The following is an 18,029-nucleotide window of genomic DNA, read 5'->3' as shown; positions in this document are numbered from 1 at the left end:
TGCATCGGTTAAAACACTCGACTCCAGCTACATGACGCGCAGCAGGAAACACTTCCCGCAAGTCGAGCTGCCCGAGATTCACAGAATTTACAAAAAATGTTACATTTTTGTGGTTTATATCGTTATCGGGACGATAGATGTCTTATATCGGGATATGAGATTTTGGTCATATCGCACAGCCCTATTTCAACCAACTAAAAACACTCAGCTGTGAAACCATTGAGTTCTGGGACCATCTTCAAACTCGTCTTTGTGTTGATCTGAACTGTGCACCTGTAACGTTGTGAAAATGCATCTTTCATGCTATAGTGTTGACAAAAATGCATTCACAAACAGCCTATTTTTAAACACCTGCCAAATTATTTAAATCTGCCTCTGCGAAGTGCCTGCTTCAGGATGATACTGCCATGATGAACTCACTTTCATGGCTTGTAATAAAGATAATGAGCAGGTATTTTTTGCTCATTGTTTTTCTGTAAGCATAAAGTCAGTACCTGCAAAAATCAAAACTCTGCGATGGCTCCAGAAACAGATTAGGCGGAAGGATTACATGGACTGTGAATGACTTGCCAAAAACTGTCCAAACTTGGGTGGATAATTCCTTCAGAGAAAATCTTCTACTTGCTGTATAAATATACAGCCTAGGTGTCTGCTGTGGACAGTCTAAAAAGTTCAAATTCAATAGAAGAGCGACCAGAAGTAAGTTTAATATTGCAATGTGGTCTGCTGTTAAAACCCCCTTATTCACACAGAGCAAGTCAAACATCTGAATGTATCAACAGCAGGGGCTCTTCAGCTAAGTCCCATGGATGCTCTCACTGAGAGCAAACTCCTTCTGTATCACAGCTACACACACATGCCCGCATAAACATCAACACAGAAACACACTATCACGCAGGATGAACGCGGGCCAAGTAGCAAGTAAAAATTTGTGCCAGTGAATAAATCTGGGACAACTGCTTCGACACACAAGTGGCACCGGCACACACATAAACACGCACACAGCATGTGTGGAGATTTAGATCCAGACACTTTGCAATCAGTGATATTGTCATCTTGCAGCACACCAGACACACATATAAATAAGATATACGCCAATCAGCTATTGTACCCACACAGAGAATATCACGGAAGGCCCACCAAAGAATGCACAAAGACGAACATAGGCAGTTGAAGAGTGTATACTTTTGAACAGCAAACAGCTGTGACAAACATATTTATGCATTTAGCCATCTATATTTGTGAGGACCAGTTTAGACCTCGGAAGAGGATATTTTTTGGAAAGTGGGGAGGACATCTGGATGGTTTTATGTTGGGACGTACTTTCCAGCGGACTGGGAGTTAAGGCTTGAGTTTCGGTTAGTGGTTTAGGTTGGACCAAAGGTTAGATCTAGATAAAAACAGGCCTTTATTTGTGTGCGTCAAGCTTATGACAAGGAGCTAGGTATTTGATGATCATAATAAGGTGTGTTTGAGGTGCATGTACAGATTTACACAAACGTAGTTTAGATTGACAAGTTAAAGGTTTACAGGTAACACTGCCTGTGTGGCTACTGTACAGAGGCATGGTGAATCATGGAGTTGGTGGTGGTCCCATCTTTACTAACACTGACACTATTAGAAAGTATCCTAAGTATTCCAAGTCATTTATAAATAGCTTCATATACAAAAAGTAAAAGCAGGTATTTTGATCTGACCAAAGTGCTTTTTTAATAACACTCCAGGTTTCAGAGGGATTTGGGGAGACAGCATTCAGACATAGAATCAGATAAATGGAATTCATGCAACATTAACCATGTTATTATTTTTACCTGTTCCTATGAAATAGTATCCAAATTGCCATTAATCACAACCACCACTATTTCAGGAACTAATTTGTAAGACTTGCTGTTGTAAGGGCAGCACAGCATTTCTTCAGAGGCTATATTCACACTAAATAGTATTAAAAAGTAGTATGAATGACTATAACTTACACTCTATATAATGTTTTTGGCATTTTACTTTCACTGAACATTTGTAGCCACTTTGTGATAAATGGTGGAAAAGAAAGCAGAGGTATAAAATACAACAAAGAAGCTCATTCAAAGGTATAGCTGCTGAGGCATTTTTGCCCAAGTGTTGTGCATCATCACCACCTATAACAAACACATTATGATAAAGACAACAGGTTTAATTGTAAATTATGTTAATTGTTCTTGAATTATGTTAAACACCTTCTTCTCACATTCTCTTCTCTACAGTATTTTTGCATTGTTAACTGATACATTGCAAATGATTATGTTACCGACTCATGTCTAATTTATGTCTACCTAAATGACACCTTGTGTCGATGATCTTTTAGAGGGCATTTGGGGTTACATATTGGGACTATAGTGTTGCCATGCAATCTGTTAGCATGTCAAGAAACTATTCAGTCAATAAGAATCAAGTAATAAGTGTTGCTAGTTTTCCCAGTGTAATGTGGTTGCCTCAGTTTGATGCTTTATGCTTTGTTACTCACTGAATTGTTGAGGACATCAAAGTTTTTCTTATCTGAATCTCATCTCAAATCTTTAATGCTCCCAGCATATGGTGTTGATTCACAGTGAGCGCTAAATTTAACTAACAAGCAAACTTTTAGCTCTCCTTATGTATGACTATGGCACCACAGTGTTTATTTGGGCCCTAAGGGAAGGGGGCAAAAGCAGTTCCCCTCGCGATGACTCCACTCCTCCACAGCATGATCAGAACGCTGCATTTTTCAACTGGTAAATTCTTCCACCATATTAAAGTGGTTATGTAAAAAGGACAGATTGACTTGTCTGTTTTTGTTTAAGTTAAAAAACATAAATGTATGAGAAAGATTTTAGCGCCCAAACATCTGGGCTCTGCTCTTCCACGTCTACATTATATAATCTTTAGTAAGCTCACATTTTTGTCATTTTTGTTTATCTATGCTTTCCTCTCTCTCATAACAGCCTACTTTTTTTAAAAAAAAGGTATGAACTTGTCACCCACTAGGGAGTCTCTTCCTGTGCTGAGTGGGAGGGAGTCAGAAAATGCATATTGAATTCAGGGCATAGCAGTCCTTCTTGGAAACTTTCTGCATCTGGATGGCTCTCAGTGGGACTGACTTAAAATCATGTACTGAGTGAAGACACGAGGACGTAAAAACCTTACGTGTGGTATTTTAAGAGTACACTATGTCTAACAAATAAACAGGGATTGCTTGGGGTAGACAACACACAGTGGACCACTTCATTTACTTCTTGATTGAAAAACAAGGGCTCACTCAAGGTCGAGTGTTTGTTGCGAGTGTCCATCTTTCCTACACGCCTCAGTACATACCCACAACGAGATGTGTCCTATGGAATTTGACCTGATATTTAGTACTCAGAGTGGGTCTCGGCTTATGCTATTAATTTACCAGATATATAAAGGTCAGCAGTGAAGCATAGCATATTTATGCTTTACATACCAGCCAGACACGCAAACACAAACACAGACACTTTCTGACCTTCATAGTTGAGTTTGAAGCCATGTGCAGAAACCGCAAAGTCACTGGTCAGTCTCAACGAGAAGACATTTCCTGTGCTGGTGACCGGAGGTGGAACCTGGAAACCTGTTAACCTGTATAAACAGAGAAGATAATATACTGACATGATCAACACATTACACATTAAGTATGAGAAAAACAAGCCACTTGCTTTTGTGGAATAAATAAAAGCCTTGGTGATAGTAACCTGCAGTGACAAGGAAAATATCAGGGAATGCATAAATCAGCAGAAGATTAACAAGAACCCATCTTGTACTTACAGGAGAGAGGAAAAAACATTTTTAACAGCCTTGACCGTTGCCCATTTAGCAATGAATGGCTTTTATGTAATAAAAAACTTTTCATACACTCTGTGTTTAAGTACGTTGATAGATGTTTTTTAGGATTCAGAAAGAGGAATTCATTTTGCTGAAGTCAGTACCACAGTGACAGAGAAGACAAATGGAAAACAGTAAAGACAGTATAAAACCTCTTCTCAGTCCTCACCAACACCACTGCCTGGCATCGAGCCTCTTAGACAGAGCACAAAAACCCTCTCCATTTTCCTCTAAAAAACATCTACTTTAATGGGGGCTTTCAAATAAGTCAAGGCATCAGATCAAAGTGTGCTATGAAATCTGGTCAGCCAGCTAGTAATACTGAAATGGATCTGTGTGCAGATCAGTAAACAATAAAAAAAAAAAAAAGAGTCAAGTAGGAAGCCAAGGCCCCCTTTAATGTGCACTCAACATGTTTGAGTCTGACCTCGAAAAATACGCTTACCCACTACCGCTCGTAGGTGGGCCTTTAGCTCTCAGAATTCCTTGAAATAAACAGGGAGGAAGCGAAGAGGAGGAATGGAAGGCCAGCGCTTTTTCAGGTAGGGAAAAGAGCCAAACCGCCTTGCTGCCACTGCGACACATTTTTCTCGTGTCCTGCAGCTACCATTCTTCCTTCCATTTCCTCCCTTCCTCTTTCCTTCGCCTCCTCCTTCTCTTCCCCTTGCCTACATCTACTCATACCATCCTCTCCTCTAGCATTAAGTCACCAAACTCATATTTTTTGCCTTTTGCCTTCACTCCCCTCCCTATGTAGTTTCTCATCTCCTCCATCCACTTCCTTCTGTGGCATTTATCCACCTAAATCTCTTTTGTTACCCTTCCTCTTCAGTTCTGCTAATCTCTTTTTCCTGGCCTTCTTTTGTATATAGATATATTCCCTCTCTTTTGTCTCACCATCTTTTTTTTTATTTTTTTAAATATAATCTTTCCTTTGTATCTATATTTCCTTTAGCCATACTTACCACTTACTCTCTCCCCTTCCTAACAATCAGGACACAGCTTATTACTTAACTGTGTTTTATTCTTCCCCACTCTTTCTGCACACATAAACACGACACTTGAAGCATGTCAGAATACACCTGCTATAACACAGAAGACAAGTTCAGTGTAGCCACTTTTGTACCTGTGAGCTGTTCAAAGTAATCTGCTTCATGTTACTGCAACAAGAGAAACGATGTCTGACTGTGACCTCTAACTAGTATTGAGACTTTAGCATAACACGCTTCCCCAGTTATGACAAAGTGCTTTTACATTTTTAAAACATTCACAGCACGCAGAGACTTGCTTTAATTTTGTATTCTCCTGCTACATCCCTGCACTCATCCTTCTTCTCAATATGTCTTCCCGTTTTTCTTTCTGTCTCCACATATTAATTTATTAAGCTTTCTATCAGCAAAAACAACCACAGTTAAGTCTAGAATCCTTCCCTCAATCTATTCTTCCTCTCTGCCCTTCTTTCATTTTCTTCTTCTGCCACCTACCTTGCTTTTATGCTCCATTATGAGTTTGCTTTTTTTTTTTACCTCTCATCTTTTAATCTCCCTATACTACTTCTTTTACCCTCTCACATCCTCCTTGTCATATTTATTCATTGTCTGCTGTCTCCTCTGCTTTCTTCTCATCTTTCTTTACCTCCATCTCACCTCCATTTTCCTCCCTGTTTTAATCCCCAATGCTCCACTTTTTTCAGTTGTTAGTTCAGATTTGTTCCCCTTCTGTAAATTCACTCTTCACTAATCATTCTCCCTCCCCTCATTTCTGCTCAAGCCGACTGTCCTGCACCAGCTTCCATGTCCTCCGTCAGCTTGCTTTCCATTGCTGTTCACCCCCCCCCGAATCGTTTTAACTCATCCAGGCTCAGGCTGTTGATTCTCATTTCTCAACTGACTTACTCCCTTTCTATTTCTTTGTTCTCTCCCTTCTAATCCAAAACCACTCAAAGTGCAAATGGCCACCTTTTTAAAAGTACCCAACCATCTCTTTAATCTTCCTCTCCATTCCTAATCTATTTCTCATCTATGCATTTCTGCCTCAGCTTCATTTCTATTTTTGGGCTTTTTCTGATCTCATCTCCAGTCAGTAAATCTCTGTCTTCCTCTCTCTCAGTTCTTCTTCTATTTGTTTTGTTTTTTTCTTCTCAGCATTATTAAGCTGCCCTTTTTTGGCCTCACTTCCCTCTCCATTTTATCTGTCTTTACAGTAAACGCAATGCTGTTTATGCATGTGTGCATGCAAAGTTTGTAAAAGGAAAAAGCCGTAAAACACAAAGTTTAGGCAGTAGTCACAGGAACCTTAGTAATATCAAGTTATTACTGTGTAACGTGATTCTGTACGTCTAGATGTCATCTGAGTGACGTCTTCCTCCAAGTGACGAAATGTTTCTCCCACTGAAAACGGGGATTACTGTGCAACAATCAACATATCATTAGCAAACTGAGTGCATGCTGAGTGCACACATGACATAGGTTTTAGGTTTTTGATCACTCTAGTAAACAATATATATAATTTAGTTGATTAATTAGCAACGTCTTGTATAATTAACTGTTTTTTAAGCACAAAATGTCCAAGTGGCTCAGCACTTAATGGTTTTTCTACTGTTACTTGTCACTCAAAGTGCTCTTTACACTATAAACCACATTCATCCATCCACACAATGCTTTATTCTTGGCATTAAATTACCTCCATTACACACTAATGGAGGTAATCTGAGGATCCGTATCTTGACCAGAGACACTTTCACACAGAAACTAGAGGTGCTGTAATTGAACCACTGGCCTTATGATCTGCTAACTACCCGCTCTACCCCCTAATCCACAGATGCCCCCCTTGAATTATCTGTGTGTGTGATTTTTTTTTTAAATATGAAAAATAACAGTTTCCCTGGATGAAGCACCTTAAGTCATATTTCAGTTTAACACAATCTGCTATTACAGAAAGAATTCTACACCACAACAATAACAACATTTTATATGATCTTGAGACAAAGAAAATAAAATCTCTGACCACTCCTCCTCCTCCGTCCCATTTCTAGGCTTCTAATATCTTACTTGTAATGCATCACATCTTTCAGAAACAATCCATCAATACACATATGTGAATATACCCCCAGTACTCTATTTTATTTTATGATGAAAGTAATATCTGGACTCCAGAGCTGAACCAAATGTCATGGTAATAAATACACAGCAGTACACACACACACACACACACACACACACACACACACACACACACACAGAAACAAAAAACCCCTGCCTTTTAAATATGAGATTATTCATTTGTGATGTGGCTGATACTTTGGTGTGTCATCTTACATTACCAGCGCTCATAGTGCTGAGAGTTACAGAGTTTGGCCATGTGACAGTTATAAGAGATCACAACAGGAAAATGATTAAAAAGTTGATTATTATGAATAAGTTGAAAAAATTAGAAAAGGCGATGCCGAAAAAAATTCTCTCAGATCTGCCAATTTAGGAAACATGTAACTGAGCAAAGAATATGCATGCATCACTCTTGGTTAGCATATTGACTGCATCTGTTCAGAGCACAATGGTTGTTGGTGCAAGTTTATTAACTGTGGCTACTGTATTCTTCCTTAACAGCTGTAGCCCGCCATGATGGATAAAACATAACAGCTGAAAGTGCAAACAAACACTCCCTTGGTTTTGTTCCTGACTGTTCTATTAAAATATTATGTAAATTACATCAAAGACTAAAGTCGCCATTACCTTTTTTCTTATTATTTATTCATTCCAAAAGACCTATTGTCACTGATTTTCAGTCCAGTACCTGTGTAAACCTCAGCCTTTTCTCGCTGTTTCCCATCCTTATGAGCGGCATCTTAGCCATAGATAGATTAATAGCTGAGAGACTGTTTTCTTAAGCATATCTTTCACAGATTCAGATAAAAAAAATGGGGAAAATTAGACAACAGACTGCTGCTAGCAAATTGTAGAAAGTTACTATTTAAAACCGGTTCTTTGCCAAGTTGACTGTTATGTGTAGACACAACACTGATTCATCCCTTGAGTTAGGTACCTGTCTTATACTCGAATGATTCATAGGTCAGTGTTAAGTGGCTTAGCGAACCAAAAATAATCGGGGGGTGGCTGTAGCTCAGGAGGTAGGTGGTTCGATCCCTGGCTGTTCAAGTCTGCATGCCAAATATCCTCGGGCAAGATACTAACCCCAAATTGCTCTCTGATGCAGCCATCGGAGTATGAATCTTAGATAGAAAGCACTTGCATGGAAAAAGTGTTTGTGTGAATGAGGCAAGTTGTGTAAAGCTCAGAAAGAGTAGCTAAGAGCTACATAAGAACCAGTCCATTTACCAGGTAAAAGGGCTAAACTGAAAATGAGTGAAAAAGAAGCCTAAAGAAACACTTTGAATGACCTTCAGAAAGCCTGGAGAACTACTGCTCAAGACTGCTAAAAATTATAAGACAATCTGGCTCCTTCCTAATTTAAAGAACACAGTAGTTGCTCATAACCTTTGGACTGTATTGTATATATGGAGCACAAATTGAGAGTTCTGGTTCCAGAGAAAACTATAAGCCAAATCACCTGAAAACATGTAAGTAATAGCTTTGCCATCTGGAGAATGTGACCTGCATATTTAACAAAGCAGACTTCCAGATTTGGCTCTCAGATTATTGAAGGTGCATCCCCTGCCCTGTTTTCCACCCACCCCCCGTCCTCAGCTGAATCTTTCAATATGCGGGACAGCACAGCGACAGCATTTATGTGTTCTCAGATTTATGAGGTAAAACCAAAATTCTCTCACAGAAACTGAACGAAAGATGGAGCAGTGGGCGACTGGCACTCAAGGTCTATTCCCATGGGACCGTGTGTAGTAGCGTATGCTCATGAGTGTGTGTGTGTTTTGTGTGTAGCAAAATCACATTAGCGAGTGAGTGAATGAAGCTAATATCAGCAGAGTGCCTTCTCTGTGCTGTCACACACAAATACAAAAACAGAAGGGTAAGAGAAAACACACACCGTTTGCTTTAGTTTCTGAAAAAGAAGCAACAACGCAGTATGGCTAATGTGATTGGCAGAGTCCCTCCTCCTGTTACCCGTTTCATTACCATCACGGCCATGAAGAAAAGAGAGAGAATGGGAAAGAAAAACTGTAAATATTAAAACAAAAGGGGCTTTATGGAGTAAGTAATAGTCAGCTAAAATTTTGTGTTGTGTGAAATTGTTTCTGAGGTGAAGTCATTAATGATGTAAATGTCATCATTCATCATATCAATAACTTATCTGATGTCTATCATGGGTAGAGATTCACATGTGTGAATTTAAAAATCCTATGTCACCTTCTTCTCAAGTTATCCCATTCATATGAATTGTTTTAAAAGACCTTGACCTCTGTTCTTAAGGTCAAGGGCACTGAGATTCAAACTTGTCTGAGATTTTTAGTAGTATGGTATCAGTTTGAAACTCCTACATTACTTTGTTCTTGAGTTATTTCACTCATAAACTTGGATGTCCATGTTGCCACGGGTGATGACAATACCCGGTCAGCCTGTTACAGTTGAGGGGTAATAAAAAGGGTTGCTGTACATCATCTGGCGGGTAAATATCACTTGCGGACCACAGTGCAAGACTGATTGAGGTGTTAGTTATGTTTACAGTTTGTTTTGATGATTTTTTTGTGACACAATGGCGCATCGACATTATCTCAGTAGATTCTCATCTGACTAGCTAAGCATAAACATCACAACAACATGACCCAATCAGTAACCTAATTTTATGGGTCAAAGACACTTATTTGCCTTCTAGCAACCCAAGCATCAAACCACAAGCTCAAAGAGAGTGAAATAGACCTGCAGAGGAGCCCAATGGGATGAAAATAAAACACAGTACTTTACAAAACAGTGGAAATCTGGACTGATCTGACATAGACCTGTCAGCCAAAGACACTAAGTTTTATATCAGATCATACTTAGAGCAGTCTAGTGGTAAAAAAAATAAATAAATACAAAATTTTAGGGCAAAAACATTTATTTAATGGAAAACAGTACACTATGCCAAGTTACAGGGGTTTAGGTTCCAAGATAGAAGTCTAAAATTACTCATGGTTGAACCTCAAATAAAGAGAATTACCCTGCAAATATTGGGCATGCCATAAACAGTGTCAGGTTTGTTTTTCACAGCAATCTGTTTTATTTTGACCCACAGAGCCTTAGAAAATGATAGTATACTGAGGATGCTGTTCTGTTTTCAATATTGTTAGTTAAAGTCCAAAATGAAGTCAATGTGTAAAGAGAATAATTTAAAAGCCACGAAGCATTATTCATTGAAATTAGAGATGCCACTTTCTATTTTTACATGACTTTAATCAAACCTCCCCAGTATTGTTTTTGAAGGGCGCATTTACTTTATTCCTTGACGATCGGTTTCTTGTATTTCAGTGTTGTGTCATCATGCAGTCTTTAGTTGATATTTATGTGATCATCACACAAGCTCGCTCTCTTACACAAATGCACACAAAGGTCTAGTACCCATGAAGCTTATTCAGTCCATTAAAAGTATATTATTTTATGAAAGTTTTTTTTTATTCCATTTGCAAATGACAAATGACACTCAATTAATTTGCAAAAGTAAAGTAATTATCACATTAAGCTACAGAATTTGATGGCACTGCAATTTTTTTATGAATATGTTTGCACGTGCTTGCTGTGTGAGTGTTCCTGAGTGGAGTACCAGTGGAAATAGACAAAAACCTAAATATTTTTACCAGGCTTAGTTCATTCACTGAAGGTCAGTAATCAAATGAATAGTTCGGTCTGATAGAGCAGAAGACAAGAAAATCCTAATCAAATAGGCAGACAGGTGTATACTAGGGAACAATTTGAAACAGGTAGGAACAAAAAATACAGAAGAGAAATAAAAACCTAAACAAGATAAAACTGCGAACATAAAGAATGACTGCAAAGCCTGATTATGTGGAGATAAAAGAAGAACAAAGACAAGTGAGGAAATATGTGAGAAATAAGAAAGTTAGAGGGAAACTGAAAGAACAAAGAGAGAAATTACAAACTTAAAACATAAAACAATTAAAAAAAATAATCTTAATGATCAGAATGTGAGACACGACACGAGTTTAACACATTAAATTTAAATAACCTTTAAATAACCTTTTTTGATAAAATAAAGTGAAGACAGTACATCACATTTTTGTGATATTTATTTCTACTATTTTGAACCTAGAACATTTATCAAGGTTTAAAGTTGAAAATATATTTAGAATAGATTAGAATAGAATAGAATTCAACTTTATTGTCATTGCACATGCACAGGTACAGGGCAACGAAATGCAGTTTGCATCCATCCAGAAGTTAGTGATATAGATATATTACAATATATATTAGCAATAATATAGATATGTAAGTATATTACAGAATGGGTCTATTATGGTATGTTATAATGTACACGGTATGAAGTATGTTGTGAATATTCTATAACTATAAGTATGTAGGCTGTAGTGAGTACAAGCTATGTACAGGCTATGAACAGGATATAAATATGAAAAACTATACAGAATATGAAATAAATAACTTTACAGAATCTGAGATATACAGCTATACAGAAATGGGAACTATGCAAGTTGTAAACAGTTGTAGGGTTAAAAATTATCGTATGTACAGAATGATTATTTACAGAGCTATACAGTAGTGCAGTTAAGATAAGTGAGATATGTGGATAATTTCTACAGAGGCTGTATAAAGTGCTAGTGGTTGTGAGTGGTGGTTCAGTCCATGTTATTATTGTGTGTTTGAGGGTACAGTTGTCCATTGTGGGTGTGTGTATGTTCAGTCCATGTGTTAACGTGGGTCAGGAGGCGGAGTTCAGGAGTCTGACAGCTGTGGGGAAGAAGCTGTTCCGGTACCTGGTGATCTTAGTCCGGAGGCTCCTGTAGCGCCTCCCAGAGGGCAGGAGGGTGAAGAGTCCATGTGATGGGTGGCTGGGGTCTCTGATGATTTTCCCAGCCCTTTTCAGACACCGCTTCCTGTAGATGTCTTTTATGGCAGGAAGTGGTGCTCCGGCGATGCGCTGGGCAGTTTTCACGACCCTCTGCAACGCCTTCCGGTCCGAGGCAGAGCAGTTCCCGTACCAGACTGTTATACAGTTGGTCAGGATGCTCTCGATGGTGCAACGATAGAAGTTCACCAGGATGTCTGAGGACAGGTGGTTCTTCCTCAGAGTCCTCAAGAAGAAGAGGCGCTGGTGAGCCTTCTTGACCAGCTTGGAGCAGTTGGTCGTCCAGGTGAGATCCTCGGAGATGTTTTTGCATTTGCATTTTAATTAACAGTAGTGACAGTATATCATGTTTTTTAAATAATGTATTTCTGTTGATATATTTTTATTGGATATTCTGATTTTTTCTAAGGAAATCTGAACACTGTCATGCTTTGCTCTGCATTTTGCTGCTCTTTTAATGAGATAAACCTGAGGAAAATCTCCAAAATGCAGCTCAGTACAATAAAATAATGTATATAAACTGACAGATTACAATAAATTCAATGTTTAATTACAAAAAATAAAAATATTAACAAAACTGAACATACTGATCCATTATTAAGAACTCTAATGATTTGCCGTTACAAGCTTTTTATCATGTTTTTTTTTTTTTGTATTTGAGAGGCATTTGCAAATTTGTAATTTTAGTGTACAGAAAGTTATTGTTAAACTTACGTTTTTGAACACTAGAGATAAAAATGTATGATTTGCTGTTGTGACTTAAAAGAACAAATTACAAAGCTATTTTGGAAAAATGAATGACCTTATCAACTAAATAACAAAATCAGCCTCTTCTGCTAAAAGTAAAAGCAAAACTAAACAAAACAAAAATATATCCCCCCCCCCACCTTTTTCACCTTCATTCCCCACTCCTCCACTTCTTGTCTAGTAGATTTATTTCTTTTACTAGTGTTCAAAGTTCAGGGTCTGTGGTGAGTGATTGATTAGCAACACTTGCCTTTGTGACACACACACAGCCATTTTTCAGGTTAGAGTACATGTGGTCAATAGTTGCTGGCGTGTCTTGTAAATCAGTCATCCTCTACCCGCCCCGAACTGTGTGTGCATTTTGGTGTACCCATTTGATTGTGTATTAGCAGGTTGCATATGCAAGCCAATAAAATTAGCCTCATATAAGTAAGTTCACACATGGTCAACCACATACACAAAAGCACATAGTAAAGTCCCCCCTGGTCAGGTTACGTTTCACCGTTTCCATTCATCACAAAGAGAAAGTGAAGAGAAAGGATGCAGTGAAAGAGAGTAGTCAGCATACAGAAAGGTGTCCTCTGAGTTAATCTGCAAACCCGTGAATAAAAATAATAAACCTTGTTAACCTTTTCCAACAAACAAGGACTTCCTGTTCAATATTTTGACAACTTCTCTTTTAAAGCAAACTTTAAACTGACTTAGCATTTGCCAGTAGTCTAATATTAACCAAAGGTCACTGTTAAAATTTTAATGACATTGCAGTACAAACCTGAATCACTGAATGAAGAAAGCTTTGGCTAATTGCTATTTGCAAATACACGCATTGCTTTGTACAAAAAACATTCATTTATTTTCTTCTCTGTTTTCCTTGTGTGACATCCTAGACAATAATTACATAACTAAACCGAACATGGCTCCTTCACAGGGTTCACAGGGTAGTTCTAGACCTCAGGCTGTACGGCACTGTACAGCCTGAGGTCTAGTCCATGTTCATGCTCTCTAATAAACATCACTTAAAGCTAAAAACAGGCAGAAACCTGCATGTACAGTCTCTCTTTTTTATCTTCTCTCATGCCACCTCCATGTGTCTGCTCATGCGTATCTCATCACATCTGTGAGACTCTCTTTGTCACATTTATTGGCATCCAGCAGTGCAAACATTCACTCTTTCCATTCTCTTCCAGCATTGCAGTGATGTCCTGGGATGATAAATCCTTTTGTGTTGCAGAGGCAGGGGGTTCTCGTCTTTGGAGGTGACAGGGGCCATCAGCGCTCTGTGTGCACCCCCAAGGAAAGACACTCTGACTGGGGTTGAATAGTGGATTAACCTTCCTGTCAGCGCCGGAGGTTCCTAGACAAACATGCTGAGACTCACACTGATAATAATTGTGAAGTGGAAATCTGCTTCCTCTAGCTGTTTAATAATTTTTTATTTTTTTTATGAGCGTCAGTATTTCGTGCATGTTGAGTGTAGAATGGCTGGCTAATAATTAGAATTTCATAACAGCATTGCAACATATTAAACTTAAACTTATTCTTGTTGGCTTTGTGTTCTTACATCTCCAAATTGATTTAACTGGAAGGGCACTCCGAGTGCAATCTTCTGCCAAGGCCAATGCCCTATCACAATTTTAAGAAAAGTGATCTGCACTTTTTTTTTGTTCTTCTTTTGCACGTTTCACCTCTCCAGCAAGTTTAATCAAATTCACACTGGCAGTTTTTGCATAAACTTGCCAACAGACAAACAGAAATAACTACAGAGAAAGGGGGAAATGAAAAACATTTTGCTTACATAATTTAAGGCTCTGTTTAAGAACTGCTTTTAGAAATAATGCCAGTAGAGTACTGTCGTGATACAATAGATAACATATGCAAAGGATATTCACTTGCCACCTTCATACTAAGCAGCAAGAAGAAGGGCTTTTAAAGAGGAATTGCTTACAATTACTTACACTTAAAAGTCTTAGTTTCCCTCATGAGTCCTTTCCCTAACAGTAACCAGCATCCTTGCAGTGTTACAAAGTTTCAAAGGAGATGCTGCTTCCACTATTAAATGATAAAGCTCCACCCACCACACACACTTCTCACCTCCTCTCACACACAAATATTTCCTCTGTTTGCCTCATTCTTTCTCTTTTTCAGACAGCTAGACAGATAGTGAGTGCTGCCCCCGTGAGCTAAAGCTTGTTTAGGCTGCTGGCTACACCATCGCTTACCATTAAACCTGACTCGCATACACAGAAAAGGGCAAACAAACACATGAATGCATATAATGGAAGGGGCACACATTAACACACACACACAAAGAGTTTGTGTGCTTGCAAATGCATACACCTGTATTTTGTAGATAGGTAGAGACAGATTGCAGGTGTCTGCTGGCATTTAAAGGGGAGGTGTCATGACTGACAGCACCTTAAAGGGACAGTCGTTAGAGAGATATATGGATGGAGGGAGACAAAAAGGAAAGACGGGATGAGATGGGATGTGAGAGAGAGAGAGAGAGGGAATGTAGAAGAAGAAATATGACGGCAGAGGAAACACGTGTACATAACATTCTTCAGTGGACTCGTAAATTCATTTCCACTAACTTTAAAGCATAACCAGTAAAGCTAGTCCTAACGTTAACCTAAATATAAACTTAGGCTGAATCTTTTTACTACAGTAACCTAACATAACATTAGGAGTAAAAGTGGTAATTAACATCTTCAATCACTTTGATGTTGTTTTGCTGCCTTGATGCCATCGAGCTGTTTTTTTCAGTAAGTCTACTCCACTCCAATCCCACATCTTGTAGAGACAGATGGAATAGTGTGATGGCTTCCTTCTTCTGCTATGCAGCCTTAGTGAGTTTGATAAGGTGTAGTATGTAAACCACCTCCCAGTCAAGTTCTGGCAGCATCGGTCTTCCAACCCACTGCTGCACTGATGTCTATAATGGGACAGGAGAGTCATGGGAAAGGTAGCTGAATATCAAAGATACTGTAGTTACTTAGTGTAGGTGCACGTAGGGAAAAACGAGATGGTACAGGGGAGGCTAGGTTGGTTGGTTTCAGAATGAAACACTTAAATTTAGTTCCATTAATGACAAATCTGTAAAATTCCTGATCAGCGACAATATCAGATCATTAGATCACTCGCTGCTAATAGGTAAAATGTAGCTATCTATATTTGTATTTCTATTGCAACTGTTGGGAACGTATGCAGATACTTTTATTCAGTTTTGACAATCATGCCAACCTGTCAGATGAATTAAGATCTCCTCTCGCTCTGCTTTTAAATGCAAAGCTTGTTTACTAACACAATAATTGTGCAGCAATGTGAATCCACAATTCTTAAAATATACTAAACTAAGAAGAGAGTGCAAAAGAGGCATTTCAGCTGGAAATAACTGAGATAATAAAATGTGTTTTTCTTTTTAGTGTTGGATTGTAGAGGCCAGCTTATGGTGATCTTAGCAATTTTTCAGATTTCACTGCAACAAACAGCCTCGTATTCCTTTGTGTGTGGTCTGTCTGTACTGAGGTGTATAACCTTGTCTGTGGTAATAACTATCTTTTTCACTTGTTGGAGACAACAAAAAGCTACACAACACAGAGTGTCACAAATTCAAACAGTCGACCTACGCAGTGAACAGTGTTGGGAAGGTTACTTTTAAAATGTATTCCATTACAGAATACAGAATACATGCCCCAAAATGTATTCTGTAAAGTATTCCGTTACGTTACTCAATGACAGTAACGTATTCTGAATACTTTGGATTACTTAATATATTATCATGCTTTTTACAACAACGTGAATGTGTGATTTATTACTATTACTGAAGGTCCGCGACTCCGAACTGTAGTAAAGGGACCTCTGACTAATACGGCGGGGTCCCTGTCGGCTCGTAGCCGAAAAATAGCTTTACTTTGTTGTGTGGGTCAACTTTTCTTGCGAGAGACAGAGAGAGGCGTTGAAAGGCTGCTCCAACGGAACTTGTTGTTTTCGGAGGAAAACACGAACACAGTGTACAGTCGAGTCTTAATAGCTTACTTACAACTGGGCTTGTCAGGCACTCTTCTTGGCTGCAGTGGTTATTATTATATTTACATGCTTCCAGCTCCCGTTTTTGCTCGATGACAACTCGTACCTTTCCACTCCCCTTTTTCTCCCTCCTCGCGCTCACAGACACTTAACGTGTATGGCAGTCCATTCTCCCTGCAGCACGGACTACACTGCCCATGATGCTACATTCTTTAGAGCTATGCTTGTAGCATTCTGCCTGTTAGCTTAGCACAACAACAACAACAACAACGAAATGCGCTCTCTCACCCAGGAAACACACAATTGCAGAGAGAGAGAGAGAGAGCATCGCCCTATAACCATGGCAACAGTAACGCTGCCGCCTGGAACAAAAGAACGTAGCTGTCAAACAAAACCCAAACAGTCCTGACCTGCGATAATATGAAACAGGAAAGTACCGCAGTGTATTCCATTTATTTCAACAAAGTAACTGTATTCTGAATACCACCTTTTTAAACGGGAACTGTAACGGAATACAGTTACTCATATTTTGTATTCTAAATACGTAACGGCGGTACATGTATTCCGTTACTCCCCAACACTGGCAGTGGACACACAATAAAAAAATAATAATAAATTAACACACACACTTGGCAAACACTTGGATGTACAGGTGTCTAATGATGAGGGGTTCATTGTTATCGCAGCTTCTTGCCTGAAGGCTTTTGGCCCTTTTTGGTTGATTATAAGAACTTTTATAAAAATTCCAAATTTAAAAAGTGATTTTGTGTGTTTCATTTTTCCAATACATTTTAAATTTAAAGTACTACATAAGGTACCTTGGTTTAAGTATGAGGCCACCGTGCTGGTTTTTCGGATGTCTTTTACTGTAGGCTGTGGCTTTATTCTACTTTTTGAGGTGTCTCAACCACCAAGCACACAATACTGAAGTTTATTCCAGACATACTGAAAAATCATGTTAAAAGTTTACCCTGTGGTTAAATTTCTGTGCTTGTGAGTCCAGAGTGTCAGTGTCAGTATGTAAATATAAATGTATCAGTGGGCTGGCTGCGTTTTTACTGCATTAGTACGACTTGAGCAATAACCTGTAATAGGAGCAACCATTTTTCTCTTTTTAATATATATAGCGTATCAACAAAGGTATTGGGGCTTATCTTTATAATCTTTGAATTCAGGTGCTTTCGGTTAAATTGCAACAGCTGTATAACAGGTAGAGCAAGGAGTGAGGTTGCAAGAATGCTGGGGCACATAGTGCATAAAAATCACCAACACTTTGCTGACTCAATAACAACAGAGATCCAAAACTCCTCTGGCATTAACATCAGCACAAAAACGATGTGTTTAATGGCATGAGTTTCCATGGTTAAGCAGCTCCTGTGGGTGTAATCTGTAGGTGGCCCAGTACTTTCGTCCAT

The 18,029-nt window shown here is 38.7% G+C and overlaps 1 protein-coding gene across 1 annotated transcript in view; it reads right to left on the bottom strand.

The window, feature by feature from the left end:
- The window catches only part of csmd3b (CUB and Sushi multiple domains 3b), a 433,532-nt gene that overhangs the window by 283,793 nt on the left and 131,710 nt on the right, over positions 1-18,029 (bottom strand). Inside the window, exon 3 of the mRNA XM_085346113.1 lies at positions 3,497-3,609. Coding sequence (XP_085202239.1) covers positions 3,497-3,609 — 113 coding nt within the window. The remainder of the gene's footprint in view (positions 1-3,496; positions 3,610-18,029) is intronic.

Source organism: Diplotaxodon limnothrissa, linkage group LG22 (assembly GCF_057381915.1).
Source record: "Diplotaxodon limnothrissa isolate DT_005_m linkage group LG22, D_limnothrissa_male_GT1.1, whole genome shotgun sequence".
NCBI lineage: Eukaryota > Metazoa > Chordata > Actinopteri > Cichliformes > Cichlidae > Diplotaxodon > Diplotaxodon limnothrissa.
The sequence above is the reverse complement of the archived record's forward strand: the minus strand, read 5'-3'. Positions and strand labels throughout refer to the sequence as shown.